The sequence below is a fragment of the Grus americana genome, chromosome 3 (assembly GCF_028858705.1).
Source record: "Grus americana isolate bGruAme1 chromosome 3, bGruAme1.mat, whole genome shotgun sequence".
NCBI lineage: Eukaryota > Metazoa > Chordata > Aves > Gruiformes > Gruidae > Grus > Grus americana.
In genome coordinates, this window is record NC_072854.1 from 80866079 (window position 1) to 80885292 (window position 19214).

Here is a 19214-nt window from a genome sequence, read left to right on the forward strand (position 1 = left end):
CAATCTACTGTGGCTAGTTCTTGACTTCCTTGCCCTTGTCCACCACTAGATGTATTTCCAGAAAGGTTAAAAGACACATCCTGTGCGACTGCCAGATAAACTTGCAATCTACTGTGGCTAGTTCTTGACTTCACATAGTAAACACAAACAGCAAAGAAAGCATTTCTGAGAAGGGTACTTTATGCAAGGAGCAGGTGGTGTCACTTTAGTGAATGATTCCTTGGATAGATCTAAATTATTTTCCACAAACAGATATGTTGAGAGATGGAGTTGATTTGCTCATGCTTAGCCTTTTGTCAGCATGGCTGCACAGCTTCTGGTAGGCTTTGATCCTGGGTACAGTGAGCTCGTATCCTCTGGGGCATTGGTATTTATGTCTGTCTAAAAGAGGACTAGAGAAATTTATTTTGGAGTATTTGTTGTACATAAAGGATTAAAGCAGACATGTTTTCAGCAAGAAACTTCTTTGTTCGTGTTTCCCTGTCTCTTACAAACAGTGTTAATTTGAAACTGTCCCCAGCTGTTCCCAGGACCTCTAGGCAGCAGCTGCCAGTTACTGAGCAGAGACTGACTTTGAAAGTTCATGTAAATAGTTACAGATGGATGATGCTTCCTGCTGTTGTTTCTGCATGGCAGCCAGTTAGAAATTGTCAGGCATCAGATCCTTAGTATTTTCTGAATCAACTTGATTTTTAATTCAGCAGCTTATCTGCATTTATTCCTGAAATAAAAGTGAAAATTGATAGTTTCTTGGAAATAGTATTGCTAATTTTGCTCATAGTGATAGTTCTGAGTTTTTGTACCTTGGTAGTCTTTTGATTTAAAGCACACTTAGAATATACAAAAATTCTGAAATAGGAAAATAACTTGGGCTTTGGAGAACTCTGAGTTGAAATGCTTGTGAGGATAATCATGAAGAAGCTTCCATCATCCTTACTGACTCCTTTTCTGTCCAGACAGTCAGTTCCTTAAATAAACTTAGCTGTTCAGATGCAAGCTCATTTGAGGAAGAAGAAAAGTGGTGCAGTGCTGGGCAACCATTTATGTTGTACAGTGGAATTATGCAGGCAACACAGAGTCAATTTAGGTCTGAATGCCTGTTAATGCTTTATTTTGTAGTAGCTGTGGTCTAAGGCATAATAAATTTAGCAATAGCTAGTCTGCAATGAACATAAATACGTGAATCTGAATCTTACTAAAACTTGAATAAGCTGGTGAGCTGCTATTTTAGCAGCATAATGAATTGAGTGCTTTGAAATAGTTGTACTGGTCTGAAGATACTTGATTTCTTCTAAAGGCTTTACTTCAGCTATGATAGAGTTCAAAAATCACATTAAAAATAGCATGATAAGCAACATACAAATGTGTGTGCATATATTTTTAAAAGTACTGCTGCAGTAACACTATAGAAATTTATAGAAATATGTTTACCTCAGAGGGGAAAAAAAAAAGTTATCAAAGAAATGACGATATCAAGTCCTCTGATCCAAGATTTTTCTGTTTTTAGAAGCAGCTGGTTTCAGCAACACATCTCTCATTCTTCTTCATCAGCTAGAGGATAAGACAAAAGCCCATTCCTTCTTCATTGAGTTTCTTCATCAGGTAAAATTGTACTGTTCTTTTGGTATCAGCACACACAAAGTATTATTTTGTCATAAAGTAGTTCTTCTAGAACACTCTTTAAAGTGCATGTGGTGGTTTGTGGTTTTTTTTGTTTTGTTTTTTAATAAAAGGTTGGTGTATTTGAACGTCTGGGCAGTTTTCCAGTACGAGGGATTCCGATGGCAACTCGATTGTTGCTCTGTGAGCATGCAGAGAAACTAGCAGCAGCTATTGTGCTCAAGAATCACCACTCCAGGCTGCCTGATCTCGTGAACGCTGCTATACTGATCGCATTAAACAAAAGGGAGTGTGACATTCCACCAAGCCTTACCCCTGCAGATGTGTTCTTTCGAGAGGTAAGGAACCTGTTATTTCTGAATCATTGTGTAGTATCACATGTAGTAAAAGTTGTAATGCTTTAACGTATACTTTGAACCTTTTCCCTTTAAAAATCAATTCAACCTTACGCAATTTCTCTTCAAATAGGGATGATGTGGTAGTATTTTCCTCACTTTAGTGTACATACTTTTTTTATGTCTGCAGCTGAAATGTGAATTCTGACAAATTTCATGTAGCAGAAGTAAAGTTGTCATGGTTTCCAAATAACCTACATGGATGAGCAATGAAAAAGACCAATGAAATTCTCTGGCACATCAGATAACATATGCTAAATTATCATTTTAAGGGGTGAAGAGTATGAAGCTTTCCAGATAGGAGAGCTGCTTTGAGCTGTCCTGGATGGAATTGTATCAATGCAGTCTCTCATAATTTTTCGTCCTCTCTAGCATTAGTGAATCTTAGCTAATTCTCAGTTTATGCTGCATTACAGTCAAGCGCCCGGTCTTTATTTCTTTCTTCCTTCTTGAGAAGAACTATACACAAAACATTTATTCTTAGGATTTTTTTTTCTGTAGAGGACAGTAGTTGCTAATGGAGAAAAATAAATAAAAAAGAAAATAGAAATAATAGTCTGCTATTTTAAAGCAGGTATGTTATCCAGTATACGTTATCTAACAAAGATTCTACTGCCAAATGTTTCAGAAGAATATTGAGGATTATGCTTAATGAAAGTTTATGGAATTGCCTTCAAAAAAAGAAGGTTTTTAATTTTTTTGTTCCTTCCAGATTTAAGTTCAGAAGTATTCTAAGAATTGTATGAAATAGCAGCTGGTGATTTCATTATCTGTTCGAGTAGCTGATACCTTTTAATATTTTAAATAAATATTGATGTGGTTTCTACTAATATTTGTTTATTTTTCTATACAACTCATAACTTGGCTTTCAGGTCTCAGCTGGTAACGGATATGTTTGTGCTCAGTGCAACTTCTGCTTCTATCTTTAAGGTGTCCCAGATAGATTCCATCTTTGAATGCTTACTAGAAGAGGAGGAACAAATCCTGAAAGATATGCCTATTGAATCAATTGAGTGGGCCCAGATAGTTGTCAATGTGAACAACATCATTAAGGTATAGAATCATAGAATCACAGAATGGTTTGGGTTGGAAGGGACATTAAAGATCATCTAGTTCCAACCTCCCTGCTGTGGGCAGGGACACCCTCCAATAGACCACGTTGCCCAAAGCCTCATCCAACCTGGCCTTGAACACTTCCAGGGAGGGGACCTTTACGACCTCTCTGGGCAACCGGTTCCAGTGCCTCACCACTCTAACAGTAAAGAATTTTTTTCTAATATCTGATCTAAACCGACCCTCCTTCAGCTTGAACCCATTACCCCTTCTGTCCTGTCACTACACTCTGAACTGCATTAACTAAAATATTTGTGGGAGGGGAAGGTATTTTATTGAAGAGTTGAGTAATTGCAACTTGTTGAGTGCAGTACATCTGAGTTACTGATAGGAGAACAAAAGTGAATGCACTTTTCACATGTCCAGAGATATTAGGAAGGAAAATATGGTCTCATGCAGAATTAGGGACACTCCTTTTCATCCTGAGCCACTGCTAAAGAGAATTTGAGAAGTTGCAGTGTTGTTGGAAGTTGTGAAAGCGTGAGTACATAGCAAAGAATGAAGAGCTTATGCTTGAGCACTGAGGTTTCTTGCTCAGTCAGTATGTGCTCTTCTATACAACTGAGAAAGTGGCGTAGAAAGAGGGATATTAAAATAATATTTCAGAATTATAAGACAACATTGTTTACAGTCTGTGTATATGCAGGTAGACTTTAAAGTACTCCTATCCTTTCCTTTAAATAGGACATGCTACAAGCTGCCTGTCAGTATCGTCAATCTAGAGCCTCTTTATATAAAACAGGAGAGCTTCCAGAAAGAGAACCTGAATATATTCCATGGACAGGTGAGAAAAAGTATTATTACTAGTTTATTAATTATCTATCCTGAACAAAAATACTTTTCATGAGTTTCAGAATGTAGAATTTCAATCTGAATGTTAAGCTTCCTGTTAAAAGCTGCTACAAGGTTGTCAGTAAGAATAGGAGAAGCTAAATGTTTCATTTGGTGAATGGAGTGAATCGATGAACACTTATTTTGTCCAGTTTTGATGAGAATTCTTTAAAACTTGCATTGCAAATTTGACTACAAAAACAAAGTTTGGGAGACAAAGCTGATTTTTCTTTATTTATTTTACTATGCACTGGTTCTGGCTGGCAGACCTATTGGGATACATAACATTAAAATGTGATCTGTAACTGTTTTAAAAGGACTGATGATTCTCCACCTAAGTGTTTTGTTTTGATGGTTTGATAACATGAAAAACTATCAGAGCAAATGTTGGCAGAAGCAAGTGCTTTCCAGTTGGTGCTTAAGCTTCCCTGTGGCCTCTGTGTATAAAACACACTTGTTTAGTGCTCCCAAGATAAAACTCTTTTGAAAAGCAGGACCCACACAAGCTATTCTGGTGTGTTATGTCTTGATGACTACATCGAAGTATTTGAATAAAGTTAAAAGAAGTTGACTTTTCCTTGCGTGTGTTTTCTACTTTGCTTACAGGTTGTGCAAGCGATTCTTTTCTTCTGAAAAATAGCTGGTATTCATAGTTGACAGTGTAGATCTGTATAGTTCAAGGAGGTGGGGGGGCCTGTTCTTTTTTGTTTACTACATTTTGGACAAATTTAATATGTGAAGGTAGATGGGAGTATGTGTTCGGGGATTTTTTGCTTTGATTTTTAAAAGTAAAATGTTTATTAGCTTTTTTCTTTCTTTCTTTTTTTAATGATACTTAGTAATGTTTTTTGTTATACTTCAGCATAGCTTCCTGTGGTGATAGAATTATTGGTTTAATGTTCACTGTGTTGTTTTCCCAAGCATCTAGTGGCCTTCGTACAGCAATAATCCGTCAGCATGGAATCATTCTGAAGGTGGTCTATCCCCAGGTGGACAGTAACCTCCGTAGCACTGTGGCTGAGCAGTTGGTGGCACTACTGGATTGTTTTCTAGATGGTTATGTTTCTCAGCTGAAATCTGTGGACCGCCCTGCTGATCAAGAGAGATACAGTACTGTGGAAATGGAATATGTGCAGAAAAGATCGGAACTTCTGTCTCCTCTCCGTAAGTACTGTCTGTTTTCCTTAACGCAAAGATCAAATGTTTCCTTAATGCAAAAATCCAATGTTTGCATAGGAAACTATGCAAATCTGATGGAGTAAATGACATCTGTTTATGAATTCTATTTGTTCTACATGCTTGCCTTCAGAGTATAAATGAGTGTTTTTATGATTTAATGGGTTATTTACAAAATAACAACAGATTACAGAATTGCATCCAAGACTGCACCCATGCCCACATGTCTAATAAGACACTTTGCTGCTTGAATTTTTTTCTTTTGCTAACTTGTTATATTTTTCTGGCAGGAATTTATCTTGTGCCAGCTGGCTGAAAATAGCCTATAAATGGATTTCTAAATGTTTATACTGTTGCTGGTTGACATAAATTTATATGCCTGAAAGTTTGTTTAGTGTTTATCAAGAAAAAGTTACTTTTTGAATCTTGATTATTTAATAATCAAACCTGCTGTGTAACATGTCAGATGTGGTCAAGTCTTTAATGAGTAATTGAAAGCAAGACCTTTTGTTAATTGGAAATAACTCTGAGCAAATACATTTTAGTAAGCTTATAAAGTTTGGGTTTTTTTAGACTAAAAATGAAAGCTATAAATAGAACATTCTAATAATCACTGCCTTTTAACATTCTTAAACCTTGAGAAAAGTTTCTTAAACTCTCATTGTCAGTTTTACTGACATTCATGGGCTCTGATAGCTTGTGAATACATTTTATATCATTACATTCAATCTAAAGTTAATATTTCCTGACAAACAAAATTGCCTGTTCTGCTAACTTTTATGTATTTGAACCAAATGAAAGACTTTAAATAATAGGATTTATATTCAAAATATGTTATCTTTACTTGTTCTACTTGTTATCAAAGGCCTTTGCGTGCTGCTTTGTCACTTTGTGTAATTAAGCGCATATTAATACAGATATTAAATCATGGGTTAATTTTTTTTTCCTTCCCCCAAAATCACAAATAGCAGATGCTGCTAATTTTCAGAGAAAATAGGATGTATACTGGTGACTTAGTATCCTAAACTTCTCTTTTTCTCTCTTGTATTGCGGGACAGGTGGTAGGTATGTGAGGTTGCATGTGCACAAAGTACAGATGCAGTAAGGTGAATATGTAACTATCTCTGTGATGTAAACACTTGAAACTTGTTTTTGTTTTTCTAGTCTCTGCTCTCAGTCATCCAGCAGTCAAAGATGAACTTGTTTGATATAACTTCTTTTTCTTCTTGGTTATGTAGTTTCCCTGGGACAGTATCAGATGGCAGCGGCTTTAGCAGAGAAGTACTGTGACTTTGATATCCTGGTGCAAATGTGTGAGCAGACAGACAATCAGGCCAGACTACAACGTTACATGACTCAGTTTGCGGATCAGGTAACTCTTTTTCCTAATTCCTTTAGATAGTGTTTTATAATACGTTTGCACCTGAAGTGTTGCAAAAGTTATGATATGGGGGCGGGGGAGAGTGTCTGGGTTTTTTTAATGCATTTGTATTTACATATACACCTTGGAGTCAAGATTCACTGTGCAGAACTCTATGGTGTATTTTACCCTGAGACTACACAACAAGTCAGCAAAATTACAGGTGCCTGCTGTACGGGCAGTGGCTTTTCATGGGACCTTTTGTGTGCCTCAAACACATTGTCTCACTCTTAACATCTTTTGGCCTTTTGTAACTTGTTCACTGAGGTGCTGCAGTCAGTGTACTGTTGTTTTATTAAACTGATGAAATATAAATTTAAGGATAATGTCCAAAAGAGAAGATGAGACTGTTAAATGTATAAATAGAAAAGTAGTTCAGAAGAGTAGGAAGACAGGGCTGTTGCTGTGGTCTCTTTTTTTTTTTTTTTTTTTTTTTTTATTGTCCTGCCAGGTACTTGTTGGACAGTTTTTCAATGTCTGTCAAAATCTGGTGTAAAAACCTCTAAGTGTGCTGAAAAATCGGAAAGCTTAAGGAAAAGCCAATAGAGACTACTTGAAGTGAGGGGGACTGGGACAAAAGTTTCCTAATTTGAGAGCTGGTGAGATCAATTTGTTTAGCTTTCCACAACAACTATGGAGAGAGAAATCCTGCTGTCTACAGGTTTCTTAATAAAGAGTGTACAGAAAGGTTGTTTAACAAGAACAAGCAAAAGTGTTAGTAACAGACAGCAATTATAGTAAACATTTTTAATAGTGAGGGTTAAATACTCCCACATACTGCTAAAGAAGGGGATAAATTTTATTCTAGTTCTCTTCAGCTGCCTTTTTTTTTTTTTAAAGGAAAAAAATAACACTGTCTGAAAAGAAGTTACTTTACCGAATGTAAAGCTGAATAGATCAAGTTTAGTGGATAGAATATCAGATGGTGGCCTCTTCAAACTTATTTTTTAAATTGTTAATGCAATTAAAAATTTAGCATTATTCTAAAATTACTCTGAAAAGACTAAGTGAAATCTCAAATATAAACCCTTATTAGTTATGTCATATTGAAGTTTTTGAGGATAAAATAGTTGGGTTTTTAAAAAAAAAAAAAAATTTAACAATGACTGAGAGAAGTAAGGTTGTAGGTTCAAATGGAGATAGGAGGGAATGTTTCAAAAATGTGACAGCAGAAGCAAACATATATATGAAAGGAAGTAGTAAGCACAGAATTCTGAAATGAAGAAAAGAACAAGTAGAAAAATAAGATTAGGATTGTGGGTGATGTGATACCTGTTTCCATTTTTGTGTGTTAACATGAAGAATTTACATTTGGCACTTCCTTCACTTCCATTGAAGGATAAACCCTGCTGTGTATGTCAGCATCTCTTGCACTGTAGCTGATGAATTCTTTAAACACTGTTTCTATCAGAACTCTTAAGTTTTTTCATCAACAGTGTGTTATTTTTGTGTGTGCGTATCTTGTTTTGTTAAGCAGGTTCTTACCACGTTCTTACCAATTGTATTTTATGAAACATTTTGCCTTGGAAGACAAACGAGATATTTACATGTAACTTTTAAAATCTACTCATATTCCTTTATCTTCAGAATTTTTCAGATTTCCTGTTTCGCTGGTATTTAGAAAAAGGAAAGCGAGGGAAGCTGTTATCTCAGCCTATTGCTCAGCATGGACAGCTGGCCAGTTTCTTGCAAGCTCATGAGCATCTGAGCTGGTTACACGAAATCAATAGTCAGGATTTGCAAAAGGTAGGGTTTCTTAATACAACCAAACTGAAATATCATATGTTAAATGAGTCGAGTAGACATTCAAGTAGGCAAATTATCTAGTTCTGACTCTTCATCAAAAGAAGACAGCTTATTTAGCTGACTTAAAGGAGAGATGACATGGATTATGAACAGAGAACCAAAAGCCTCCTTTCAGGCACCATCTGGTATATCATATAAGCCATTGCACTATGTAATGGAAATTAGGGCTGCTTTTCATCCCTTGGTGGTGACTAATATTTTGTATCAAGGAAGTTTTATATGGCTACATGATCACGGCTTTGGTGGAATTGGGAGTTTTACGGTGACTATTAATAGCATCAGATTATCCAGCAAGGGAAAAACTGAAATTTATATTTCAAAACTAACTGTTTTTAAAACAAAGGAATTTGGAGGTATCACAAAAATAAAAAAGGTATTGATTACTTTAATCACTCATATTCATAGAATAAAAGCAATATTTTTAATAGCTAATGTGCATGTGGGTAGGTTAATGTGACATTGTTTTCAAACTTGATTCTTTGTTGCCTTGTAGGCTGCCCAGTTATTCTTTCCCTACTTCCTGTTGGTCAGTCTTCCCTTCCTTCTGGTAGATTTATGAATGTATTTCACTTCAGCAAATAAACTAAAGAAAAATGGCTTCTTTCAATGCATGTGCACATTTATTAAGCATGCAGAGCATGGAAACGTTTATCCTACTGCAAAGTATAGGTTGATAATACTTTATGCCCCACACAAAACCCAAAAGCAAACCAACAAAATACCCCAACTAACAACAAAAAAAAAACCCCAAACCCATCCTGAGGGTCTTGTAATATTCCGTTTGCGTTGACCAAGGTTTTGTCTTTTATAGCAAAGCACTATGAAGAGGGGACAAGGATTCTAAAATATACAAGTAATTCAGCCTGGATAGTTTATTTCTGAGTAGGTGCTCAGAAATTTTCTATTCCGTTGTCCAACAGACAAATAAATTCTTGCCTAAATGTTTGTTTACTGCAGTGGTTATATGTATAATTCTGTTCTTCAAATTCCTGGATTAACAAGTAAATCAATCTGTATGCAAAGTTGTCCTGTCAAAGCATATTTGCCTGGCTTTTATGGTGAAGCCTTGAGTAAGATCCTAGAGGTATAATATGTGAAGTTGCAATTTATCCTTTGATCATAAGATAGTTTTTCCCGATTAGTAATGAAAATGGGTTTTGGATGTAATTGGAGTAGAGATCTGTATGTCTTCCTGAAGAGTGTAATGCAGAGTTTTAATTTAAAAATAAGAGTTGTAGTATTACAAACAATACATAGTTGTGAGACTGCAGTTCAGATTAAATCCTTATCTGTTAACCTTCTGATGTTAAACTCTAAACCTGATTTCTAACATCTTAATTAACTTCAGGCTCACAGAACGTTGCAGACTTTAGCAAATATGGAGACTCGATATTTTGCAAAGAAAAAAACACTCCTTGGCTTGAGCAAATTGGCTGCACTGGCATCTGACTTCTCTGAAGATATACTGCAAGAGAAAATAGAAGGTAAGAAATAAAACTGGAGCAAAGCGAAGAATAGAGTAATGAAGTTATTGAATTAGAATCATGTTAATTTTGCAGATAGTTAATTTATGAGGCTGAGGGCTCTAATGTGGGAAGGATAAACTGGCTGATGATTTTGCTCATTGCAGGAAGGATAAGGAAGACAGCAGCAGGCAATAACCTTAGTATTCACCTTCATCTGTGATTTAAGACTACAAGCGAGGGAAACTTGTACCTTTTCACTTGTTATTTATGCCAATATTTTGTGTATTATTAGAAAAAGCTGCACAGTCTTTTTGAGAAATCATTAGACAGTTTTGAAGTAGGTAAAGCTGCATTTTAATGTTAATTAAGGCTGTAATGCATTTTAATGTTAATTAAGTGCATTTTAATGCTGCATTTTAATGTACCTGCAAATATATATATTTGTGATCACTCTATCTGGAAAGGTTACAGTGACAGTGTTTCATTATGCTCTAGCTGAAAGAATGTTAATGGAAAAAGTAGGAACACCTATTCAGCCTGATTAGCAAATGCAACAGTTCCACTGCTCTGCCATTCCTACCACTTTGGAAAATACCCTTTTCCCGATACTGTTTGTGCTGCACACGTTGCTGTGAGTTCATGAAAAAGTAATTCTACAGTAATAGTTAAGCTAATCCTGGCCACCAGTGGAAAGCTTTGAAGTATTACTCTAGTTTACTACTCAGGCTTACTTCTATTTATCCGCATATTTATCCATGTATGTTTTGTACAATTTTTAAAAGAAATCCTGTTGAAAAAGGCTGGGGATAATTATGATAACTAAGTAGGCTTCACAAATTATTTTTAGCTTGTAATAATAATATATTTTCTGTCCTTTAAATTACAAAGCATTGCATGAAATCTTGAAGTTGAAATTTGTTTTTCTCACTGCTGTGAGGAAAAACCTATGCTAATGTGAAAAATCTCATCTTTAAATAGGAAAACTATAGAAAAATGAGGAAATCAAAGCTTTATTTCAATAAAGTAATGGACTCTCAAAACTTGATCTGGACTTTACTCTGCTACACATTTCTGTATGACACATGATATAGCTCTTAAAGCTTATGCTCTTTGTATATCAGTTTTCTATTTATAAAGAATAATCATTTCTGCCACATGCTGCATATCCATTTAAACAGATAAAATGCTCCTTTGTACCATGCAATGAGACTTGGGGAGGAGGGGGCGGGGTGTCACATACTGTGGCTGAAATTATTCCATTTTGATTGTTTCCGCCTAATAAGTTTATAACCCTGAAGCAGATTATACTGGAAAACAAAACAATCAAAAATGAAATAATTCATGAGATGGAGCAGGTCCATGGCACAAATCTTCAGCCAAAAGGTACCTCCTAAAAATTGCAACCAACTTACTTTCCTGCATAGCGCAACAACTTCGCTCCAATCCTATGTATTCATGTTGTGGTTTTGAGAAAAAAGAAGAGTTATCAGTCTGCATCACACTGGAACCCTGAGTGGAAAGTAAGAACTAGTTCACCAGGATGGCAATATTGAAGTGGAAGTATTCCTGTGCTTCCAGAAAATAGCTAAATAGATAGAATGCTTCATAACAAACACTTGCAGACCTGAAGAATATTGTGACTTGACAGTTATTATTATTCCATAGCATTTATTATTACATTTTAATAACATGAAACATTTATTTCCTTAAACAACGACAAGAAATATCAGAACAGGAGCGCTTTCTGTTACATCAGGAGACACTTCCTGAACAATTACTGGCAGAGAAACAGTTGAACCTCAATGATATGCCAGTGTTGTCTGCATCTCAGCTCATTGATGTAAGTATTTCATGTTTTCTTTGTTACACAGGTAAAATTCCAGTATGTTTTCTGCCTCTGTGCGATTAAAATAAATGGGAAGATCACAGCTGTCTTTATCCCTTACGTGACTTGCTAAGCACCTAAAGATCTGATATATGAATTTATTTCTTTGCTTAGTTTCTACCAGCACCAAACTTCAGAATGCTGCTTTTAGTTCAAATTGATTTTTGTTGAACATGTGCTTTAGAGTGCTGCTAGGAGAAGAAGTAAATAAAATCAGTGCCAAAAGTTGATCTACTGGTCTAAGGCAGTTCTGGATATAAGACAATTTTTACCTTCTGTAACATTCTCAGTAGGGCTGAACTTGGAAGGCAGAAGGAACAAAGAGTTCCACCTTAGTGGAGAGGGATGCTGCAATCTAGAAAAAGAAAGGGCTAGAAGCAGGAAGAGGCTTTTGGTCACCTGTTGCAAATAGGCACCCAAAGTCTTTCTATGTTTTTTGTCTGTCGTCTTTTTCAAAAACAAGCACAAAAACCCCAACCCACACTGAAACAAAACCATGAACTGCTCCAGTACTGGGATCACTAATAGCGCTGACCCCCTTTCTGCACCCCTTTCTGGTGGTAGCCAGCAACCAGTAGTCTTACTGTTTCTGCCTTATTGGCAGCATATTTTACCATCCAGCGATGCACAGAAAAAGTACTCAATGAGCAACAACAAGACATTGTAAAACAAATCAGGTGCTGTCTAGGTGTCAATTTTGCAACTCCTTGCTTTTCCAGTATACTGTGGAAAATCAAAAGCTGGTGGTGTGCTTGCTTACATTCTCCTGCTTTTCTTAGAACAATGCTAGTAGCAGATTCTGAAGTCATTACCTGTATCTTTAAGTGAGACTGTCTATGGAATTAGGGGAGACTAGGAAGTGTCACTTATGACTTGGCAAGCACTGGCACTGTGACAGTTTTCCTTCTGAATTCTCTCTACTGTCAAACCAATGTTTATACTTGCTACTTGCAACGCGAGAATGAAACTTGGAAAGTGTAAATAAAAAGAATATTAATGTCACTTTTCCTTTAAAGTACTAATTTAGAATTTTGTTGGGGGTGTGCGTGAAATACTGGTAGCAAGCTTGTCCACTTTTAAAAGGTGAAAGGCAGTACATGTGCTTCAGTATTGCTTTGAGCTTAATTACTGACATAATTCTGAGAGCTTATTTGTGGAGCTGAGCTCTGACTACAATAGTCCAGGAATGTTACAGCCTTAAATGGTATTTAAATTTGAAACCTAGCAGCCTTATATCCAATATCATTTGTCCACAGACCATTGTCATGTAGGTGGAATGCTGCTCTAAAACCTTAAGTATATTCCTTACTATAAAAATACTTGCAGTTGAATCAAGACATATTTTCATGAAAAGGTCATGTAAGTGGAAAATACATGGTGGTCTTCCCACAATGAGTTGTCCACGATATCGGTTACATTAGTTTGTAGGCTAAAAATAATTCTCTATGTTAATCTCTTATATCATAGATATACATATGTGATGAGAACAGAAGGGCCAATGAGTATGACTTCAAGAAAGCACTTGATCTACTGGAATATATCGATGAGGTAGGAAAAGTTTTTGAAGGATTTCTAATCCTTTTATTTATTATTATTTAAGCTAGGATGGTGCATCTGTAATTAGTTAACATATTAGCTTAGCATACAGGAATTAAAAATAACCCCTGATGTGTTTTTTTCAGTGTGTTTTTAAGTCACAGGAGACATAATGCCAAATGTGGTTTAGCTCATTTAAGAAAAATGACACTCCTCATCTTCACTTTCCATTTGTAGTCTATAGTTTCTTTTTTAGAGCCTTGCTTCCCTGTAGGCTTTCTCCAAACAGGAGAAAGATCATCTGTTTTCAGTAGTTTAGTTCTTGCGTCTTCCCTATTGGCAAGTTCTGTGATTGTCATGAGATAATGTGGGATAGTCACCAGCTTTTTAACATGTAAATAGCATTGAACCACAGATTTGCCATCTCCTTTCTCACTGCATCTCTGCAGTGTTGTACGATCTAGTATCTTGTCAGGAGTAATTTTCCACTAAGCGTGAATAAATCAACTTCTGAGGAGCATCAAACCTGAATTAACAACAGTCTTTGCTAAAAAGTTAAAGTTGCGTTATTTCAGCGAAAGTATTCCATACGAATTGAAAATGAGAGCTCTTTTCTGGTTATCCCAATTCCTGCTAGTTGGGGTAGGGATCCAAGTTAAAATCCTCTCTGTGGTAGTGCTTTGTGAACACCATTCTGCCATTTTGTTGGCCTTCAATAACTTTGGTTTGATAATTATAAATGTCTTTATAATTAAAACGGTTTTAAACTTTAAATTTATTTTAAATTGTTTTTAATTGCATTTCTTTTATAAAATTTAATTTTGAATAACATGTCTTTACTGTTATTAACTAGTTTTTGTTTGCTTTATGTATGAATATGTTTACTTGTCCGTGCATAGCACTATATTTTGTATACTGAGGAAAGAGTATTACTACTTAGAGTAGCAAGTTACTCTGAGTTAATTCTCTTTAGTTCAAAAAGAAAATCCAGTGCTTTTTTTTCCTACCTTCCCCCTTCATTTTTACCACATAAATAGTCCAAAAAATTAAATAAACTTGAGTGAACTCATTTGGTTCTTTTAAATTAGTTTTCTTCTTAAATTTTGTTAGCACAATTCATGAACACTGAGACAACTATATTGTTTTTTTTACATCTAAATAAAATAAATGTCACTTTAAAAACATGACATTCAAAATTATTTTTTGCTCAGCTATTTGAGTCTCTAACAACTTGAGTAGAACCTTTCAGCACAAATTAGAGATGGTGGTTTAGACTAGAGTCTAAAAACTAGCTGTTGCCTAGTTTTCCCTGCTTTTCTCTTGCAAAAGTGCAGCATAAAGTTGAGGACCATCCTCTTGCTTCCAGGCTCCTATGTGGAAGAGTTTGTGGTTTCTCTTATCTCTTATGAGGGGACTTTAAAGTAGATGTAATGGTTTGGACATTGAGAGGTGGGAAAAAATATAGTGAAAAAAGAGCCTTGACTTCAGTCACCATTTAGCACATTTTAAAATAAAACTTGCCTAGAATATGCTGTTTTACAAATTGGTATTTGTTCATTTGCTTTAAAATAGGCCCTTTTTCAAATTGAGGTAGTTGGTCTTCAGCAGTCATGTGGTTATGTAGAAAGTCAGAGCCACATTTTCAAATGGAAGTGAACAGTCTGGTTTTCAACAGTCTGATCAGGTCATCTTTTAAAATAGCATGTGTTTAAAAATAACATTCAGTATTTGAAAAATCTAATTAATTGGTATAATCTGTGTGACAGAGTGATTATTTCTTTAAAAAAAAATAATTTCAACTTACCTGTCTTTTCTCCTTATATGAATTGAAGGAAGAGGAAGTGGATGTAAACAATCTTAAACTTAAAATTCTCTGTAAGGCTCTCCAAAGAGATGGGTAAGTCCAATATGAATATAAATTACTGGGAGTATTTGTGACATAACTTTTCCAGAATTACATATTAGTTTACTATTCTCTAGCTCACTGAAAAGATTGAATTTTGTAGTATAAGGTTAGTAAAGTATGAAATATCTGATCTGAATGTGTCTTTTTTTTTATTATTTGTAAAGTGAAACCCTAGAAAAAAAAAATCTGCAGTACTTTCTTTGCTTAGCTCACTGGCAACCTACAATGCATTCTCAGCGCCTGAGACAGAAATGTACCTGTGCTGCTTTCATTCTTGAACCCTTTGCTAGGGTAAAAGAAATAACTGGTGCCAAAAGTAATTTTTTTTTTCCTCTGAAGTATTTCAAATAGAAGCTTTTTAAGACCAACATGTGCAGAGGTCGCTCCTGTAAACTTTTATTTCACTTCTTTCTGGTCATTGGACCGCATTGACAAGTTTTTGAGTTAAAGCTGCGTTCTTGGCTGTAAGAGATCGAAGCCTTAAATACTGTTCAAAAGAGCCATTCTTATGGATGTTCAACACCAAATACAGACTGAATCCAATTGGTCAGAAGAGTCTTCTTATCAAGCAGTGTTACTGCTCTCTCCCAGGTTAAATAACTCAAAAATGGCATTTCCTCCTTTTCCTTTCTACTTTTCAGCAGTTAGCCAGCTTTTCTAGCTCCCATTCATCATCCAAGAGGACCTAGGGAAGAAAAGACGAGGAGAGAATACATTCCAAATACAGCGTGCCATTTGTGATTAAAATGAAAATAAGCAGCATTTGGGATTGTGCTTATGCCTAGAATAGATTCCAAAGGACAGTGGTCTGTAGAAAATAAATTCCTAGTTGCATGACTAAGTTATTGTCACATGAGACAAATAATATGCAGAAACAGGTTCACATTATTCCAAGTGTTTTCTTCCCTTCCTATTATTTTCAAGACAAAAGAATCTAGTACATGGCACCAGTCCAATAATTGGTTTATGTCCTATCCAGCCTGGGCCAAGAACAGAGTTTTGGACATAATATTTAAACCGCTCAAATCATATATAATGCTGACAAGATTTCGCCCACTCCGCTAGCTAACCGGATGCAATTTGAGATCACTATGCACTGAATAACGTTTAGAAAACTTGATGTCCCAGTTGAGTTTCCAGTCCAGCAAGGCTCACAAAGGCTTACAAAGAGGTTGATCTCTATTTCAAAAGAGATGGTGTTAACTTTCATCTGTGCGCAAAAGTAAGCATTTGACACGGTACCTACTTTTAAGTATGGCATCTGTTTTCTAGCTTAACAGCTACGAATGGTGGTAAGGTTCTTGGGTAGAGTGGAGAGCCTCACTGAGTGTGCTCCTGATGTTCTGATAGGGTCCTCACTATCCTCCTCTGTGCCTAAGAGTGATTCGTTGCCTCAAATCCTCCTTCCCCTTCCCTCACATTCTTCCCAGTAGAATTAAAGATGAAATCCTAGAAGTTTGGGAGTTTAAGTGACATCCAGGGTAAAATGATGGTCTCGGTGAGCTACAGAGGATTTGTCAGGAATAGCTTCTGGGAGCCTGCTCCAGATCTGTCGCAAGTACGTCCCATTGGCCCAAGGAGGTTCATCCTGGTTTAGGGAGTGTTACGAGAACTGGTTTTGTCTGGCAGTTTCACATACGGAACAGGAAATTTTAACAACTGAAATGTTAGAACCACAGCAAAAGGAGTTAGGTTGGTGTTGATTTAACACTGCCACACATAAATTTCTGCAAAGATGAAAAATTATCATTTAAAATAATCTTTCTCTTACAAGAAAATCCCAAACAGATTTTTCTCACAGATGAGGCTCACATTCTTGAGTCTTCACCTTCGCATTTAATCACAAATGAGACAAACTGTGTGTGTTTTGTGTCCGTGTGTGCTGTTACAGGCCTGCAACTTAGATTTTTACAATTTTTTTTCTTCCTCCTTTCTTTTCTTGGTGTTTGCTTTTTTGGTTTGCTTTGGGTTTTTTTGGTGGTTTGGTTTTTTTTCCTCCAAATATGTTAGCAAATTGCTGTTCTTGCTTTATTTTACCAAAAAATAAATCTATACTTGCATCATCTCAGTCATAAAATATAATTACTGAGGTAATTTTATCTTGATTGATAATATTTTTTATTTTATCAAAGAAACAATGTTTTCTGTTACAGTTTAGAAGATGGGAAGCATTTCTATTGTTCTAACTAGACTATGTTGTAGTAGTACTATTTTATTGCAGTTTTACTTTTGTAATAAAGAATAATTAACACAAGATAGAAAAAAAAAAACACTCTTGCTTTGAGCTATAGCCAAGCACATAACGCTTACTTGTAAATATGTATCAATCACCTTTGATAATTTATCAAATTTTCTGCATATTTTTTCTTGTTAGTTTTCATTTGATTTCATCTGTGCAATTCTTTCCACAAATTATTCTTTGACTTGCAGATGGTCCAGTTCAGATGGTAAAGATGATCCAATTGAAGCATCTAAAGATAGCATATTTGTGAAAATATTACAAAAACTATTGAAAGAAGGTAAAGTGTACTAAATATAATTGAACTTCTTGAAACTGTTTAGTTGTTTCAAAAGCTGCTTAAGATGAATACTAATATAAAAGAAGTAGGTTAATAAATTCTTGTCCATATGAATTCCACTAGATAATTACAATGATACAGAGCTAATTCTATCTCTGTAAAATGTTGAAGGGATGAGAGGAGCAGATTTCTTGGTTATAATCTTAGTACCCTCAGATTATTTGCTCAGTAGGGCAGCCATCAGATTTTTAGCAATTTCTTACTGCACAGTAAAGTATGTCTTCTGGAGTTAGTTAAATATGTATCTTCTGTAAGAAAATGGAATAATAACTATTAGTCTGTCACTCAGAGCTTAAATCTATTTTAGCTTAAATGGGGTTTTTGGTTTGTTTTCCTTCCCCAAAAGCAAAAAAAAAAAAAAAAATCCCAAAAAAACACCCCACAAAAAAAATAGAACCTTCCTCCAGTTAAAGCTGGCCATGGAAAGTTACAGCCGTGGAAATTACAGCTGGGGGGGGAAGGAGAGGAGAGAAACCATTTAGAGTCAAAGTCCATTTTAAATATTTCTGCATATGAACTTTTTCCAGAACAAAGAAGGCTCCATGTCAAAGATACAAAACTGAAGTTCTTCAGCACAGTTCTAGTTTTGTCTGTTCAATCCTGTCAATTTCTTTCCTTTTGCAAGATTCTCACACCCCAGACTGAAATGCTGCAACTGATGATATAAGTATTTATTATGTGACTGATCTTTTGCTCCTCTTTCTTTTTTTTTTTTTTTTTTTTTAATTTTGGTGAAGTGTTATGTAAAGACTTGGATTTTAGGTTTAAGGATTTTAAGTTTAATCATAAATTCACTGAAAAGCTCTGTTTAGATAGGAAATATCCTTTTTTTTTTTTCTTCCCCAAACTCAGTTTTACAGGCTACTTAAGCTTTATTGTATTTCTCGACATGTGTAATAGAGTAATCTCAATTCCAAAAGAATAATTTAACTCTGAGGCAGGCACAGGTGTTTACTTAAAAATCATTTTAACTGCTAATGCAAAGTACTTTTATCAGTGCTGTAATAAAAGTTTTTGTGTTGTAGGAGTTCAGTTAAGTGAATATTTACCGGAGGTGAAGGACTTGCTGCAAGCAAATGAACTGGGTAACTTGAAATGTAATACTTACTTCGAATTTGTGTTAAAGGCAAACTACGAACTCTATGTTCAGGGACAAGCGTGATTCTCACTATTTTTTAATTTTTTTTTTCTAAAGAACTGTTAAATTCATGTATACTTTTTAATGTTCTGTTCTTTTTTTGCTAAAACTTTGTAATAAAATCTATATGAGTAATATACTTGGTCTTAAATTTACAGATGTTGACACTTTAGTCAGAGGAGGCAGAGGTGTGTTTTCAGGCAAAAGAAAAAGAAAGTTTTCATTTTCTGTGCCTTTCATAAACTTGCCGCTTCATTTTATATCTTCATTGGTATGAGTCCTGCCGGAGACTCAAAGATACACAGACACACAGGGTGAAATGTGGGACCTGCTGCAGAAGGTG

General features: G+C 35.4%; 1 protein-coding gene across 2 annotated transcripts in view; it reads left to right on the top strand.

The window, feature by feature from the left end:
• Positions 1-19010, top strand: part of NUP133 (nucleoporin 133) — a 36621-nt gene extending 17611 nt beyond the window's left edge. For both annotated transcript variants that reach the window (XM_054821408.1, XM_054821409.1), the window contains 13 exons: positions 1508-1602; positions 1734-1958; positions 2946-3068; positions 3813-3912; positions 4881-5123; positions 6374-6507; positions 8143-8301; positions 9710-9845; positions 11549-11667; positions 13180-13260; positions 15081-15145; positions 17585-17673; positions 18759-19010. In XM_054821408.1, coding sequence (XP_054677383.1) covers positions 1508-1602; positions 1734-1958; positions 2946-3068; positions 3813-3912; positions 4881-5123; positions 6374-6507; positions 8143-8301; positions 9710-9845; positions 11549-11667; positions 13180-13260; positions 15081-15145; positions 17585-17673; positions 18759-18895 — 1706 coding nt within the window. In that variant the 3' untranslated portion in view covers positions 18896-19010. The remainder of the gene's footprint in view (positions 1-1507; positions 1603-1733; positions 1959-2945; positions 3069-3812; positions 3913-4880; positions 5124-6373; positions 6508-8142; positions 8302-9709; positions 9846-11548; positions 11668-13179; positions 13261-15080; positions 15146-17584; positions 17674-18758) is intronic.
• The last annotated feature ends 204 nt before the right edge of the window (positions 19011-19214 follow it).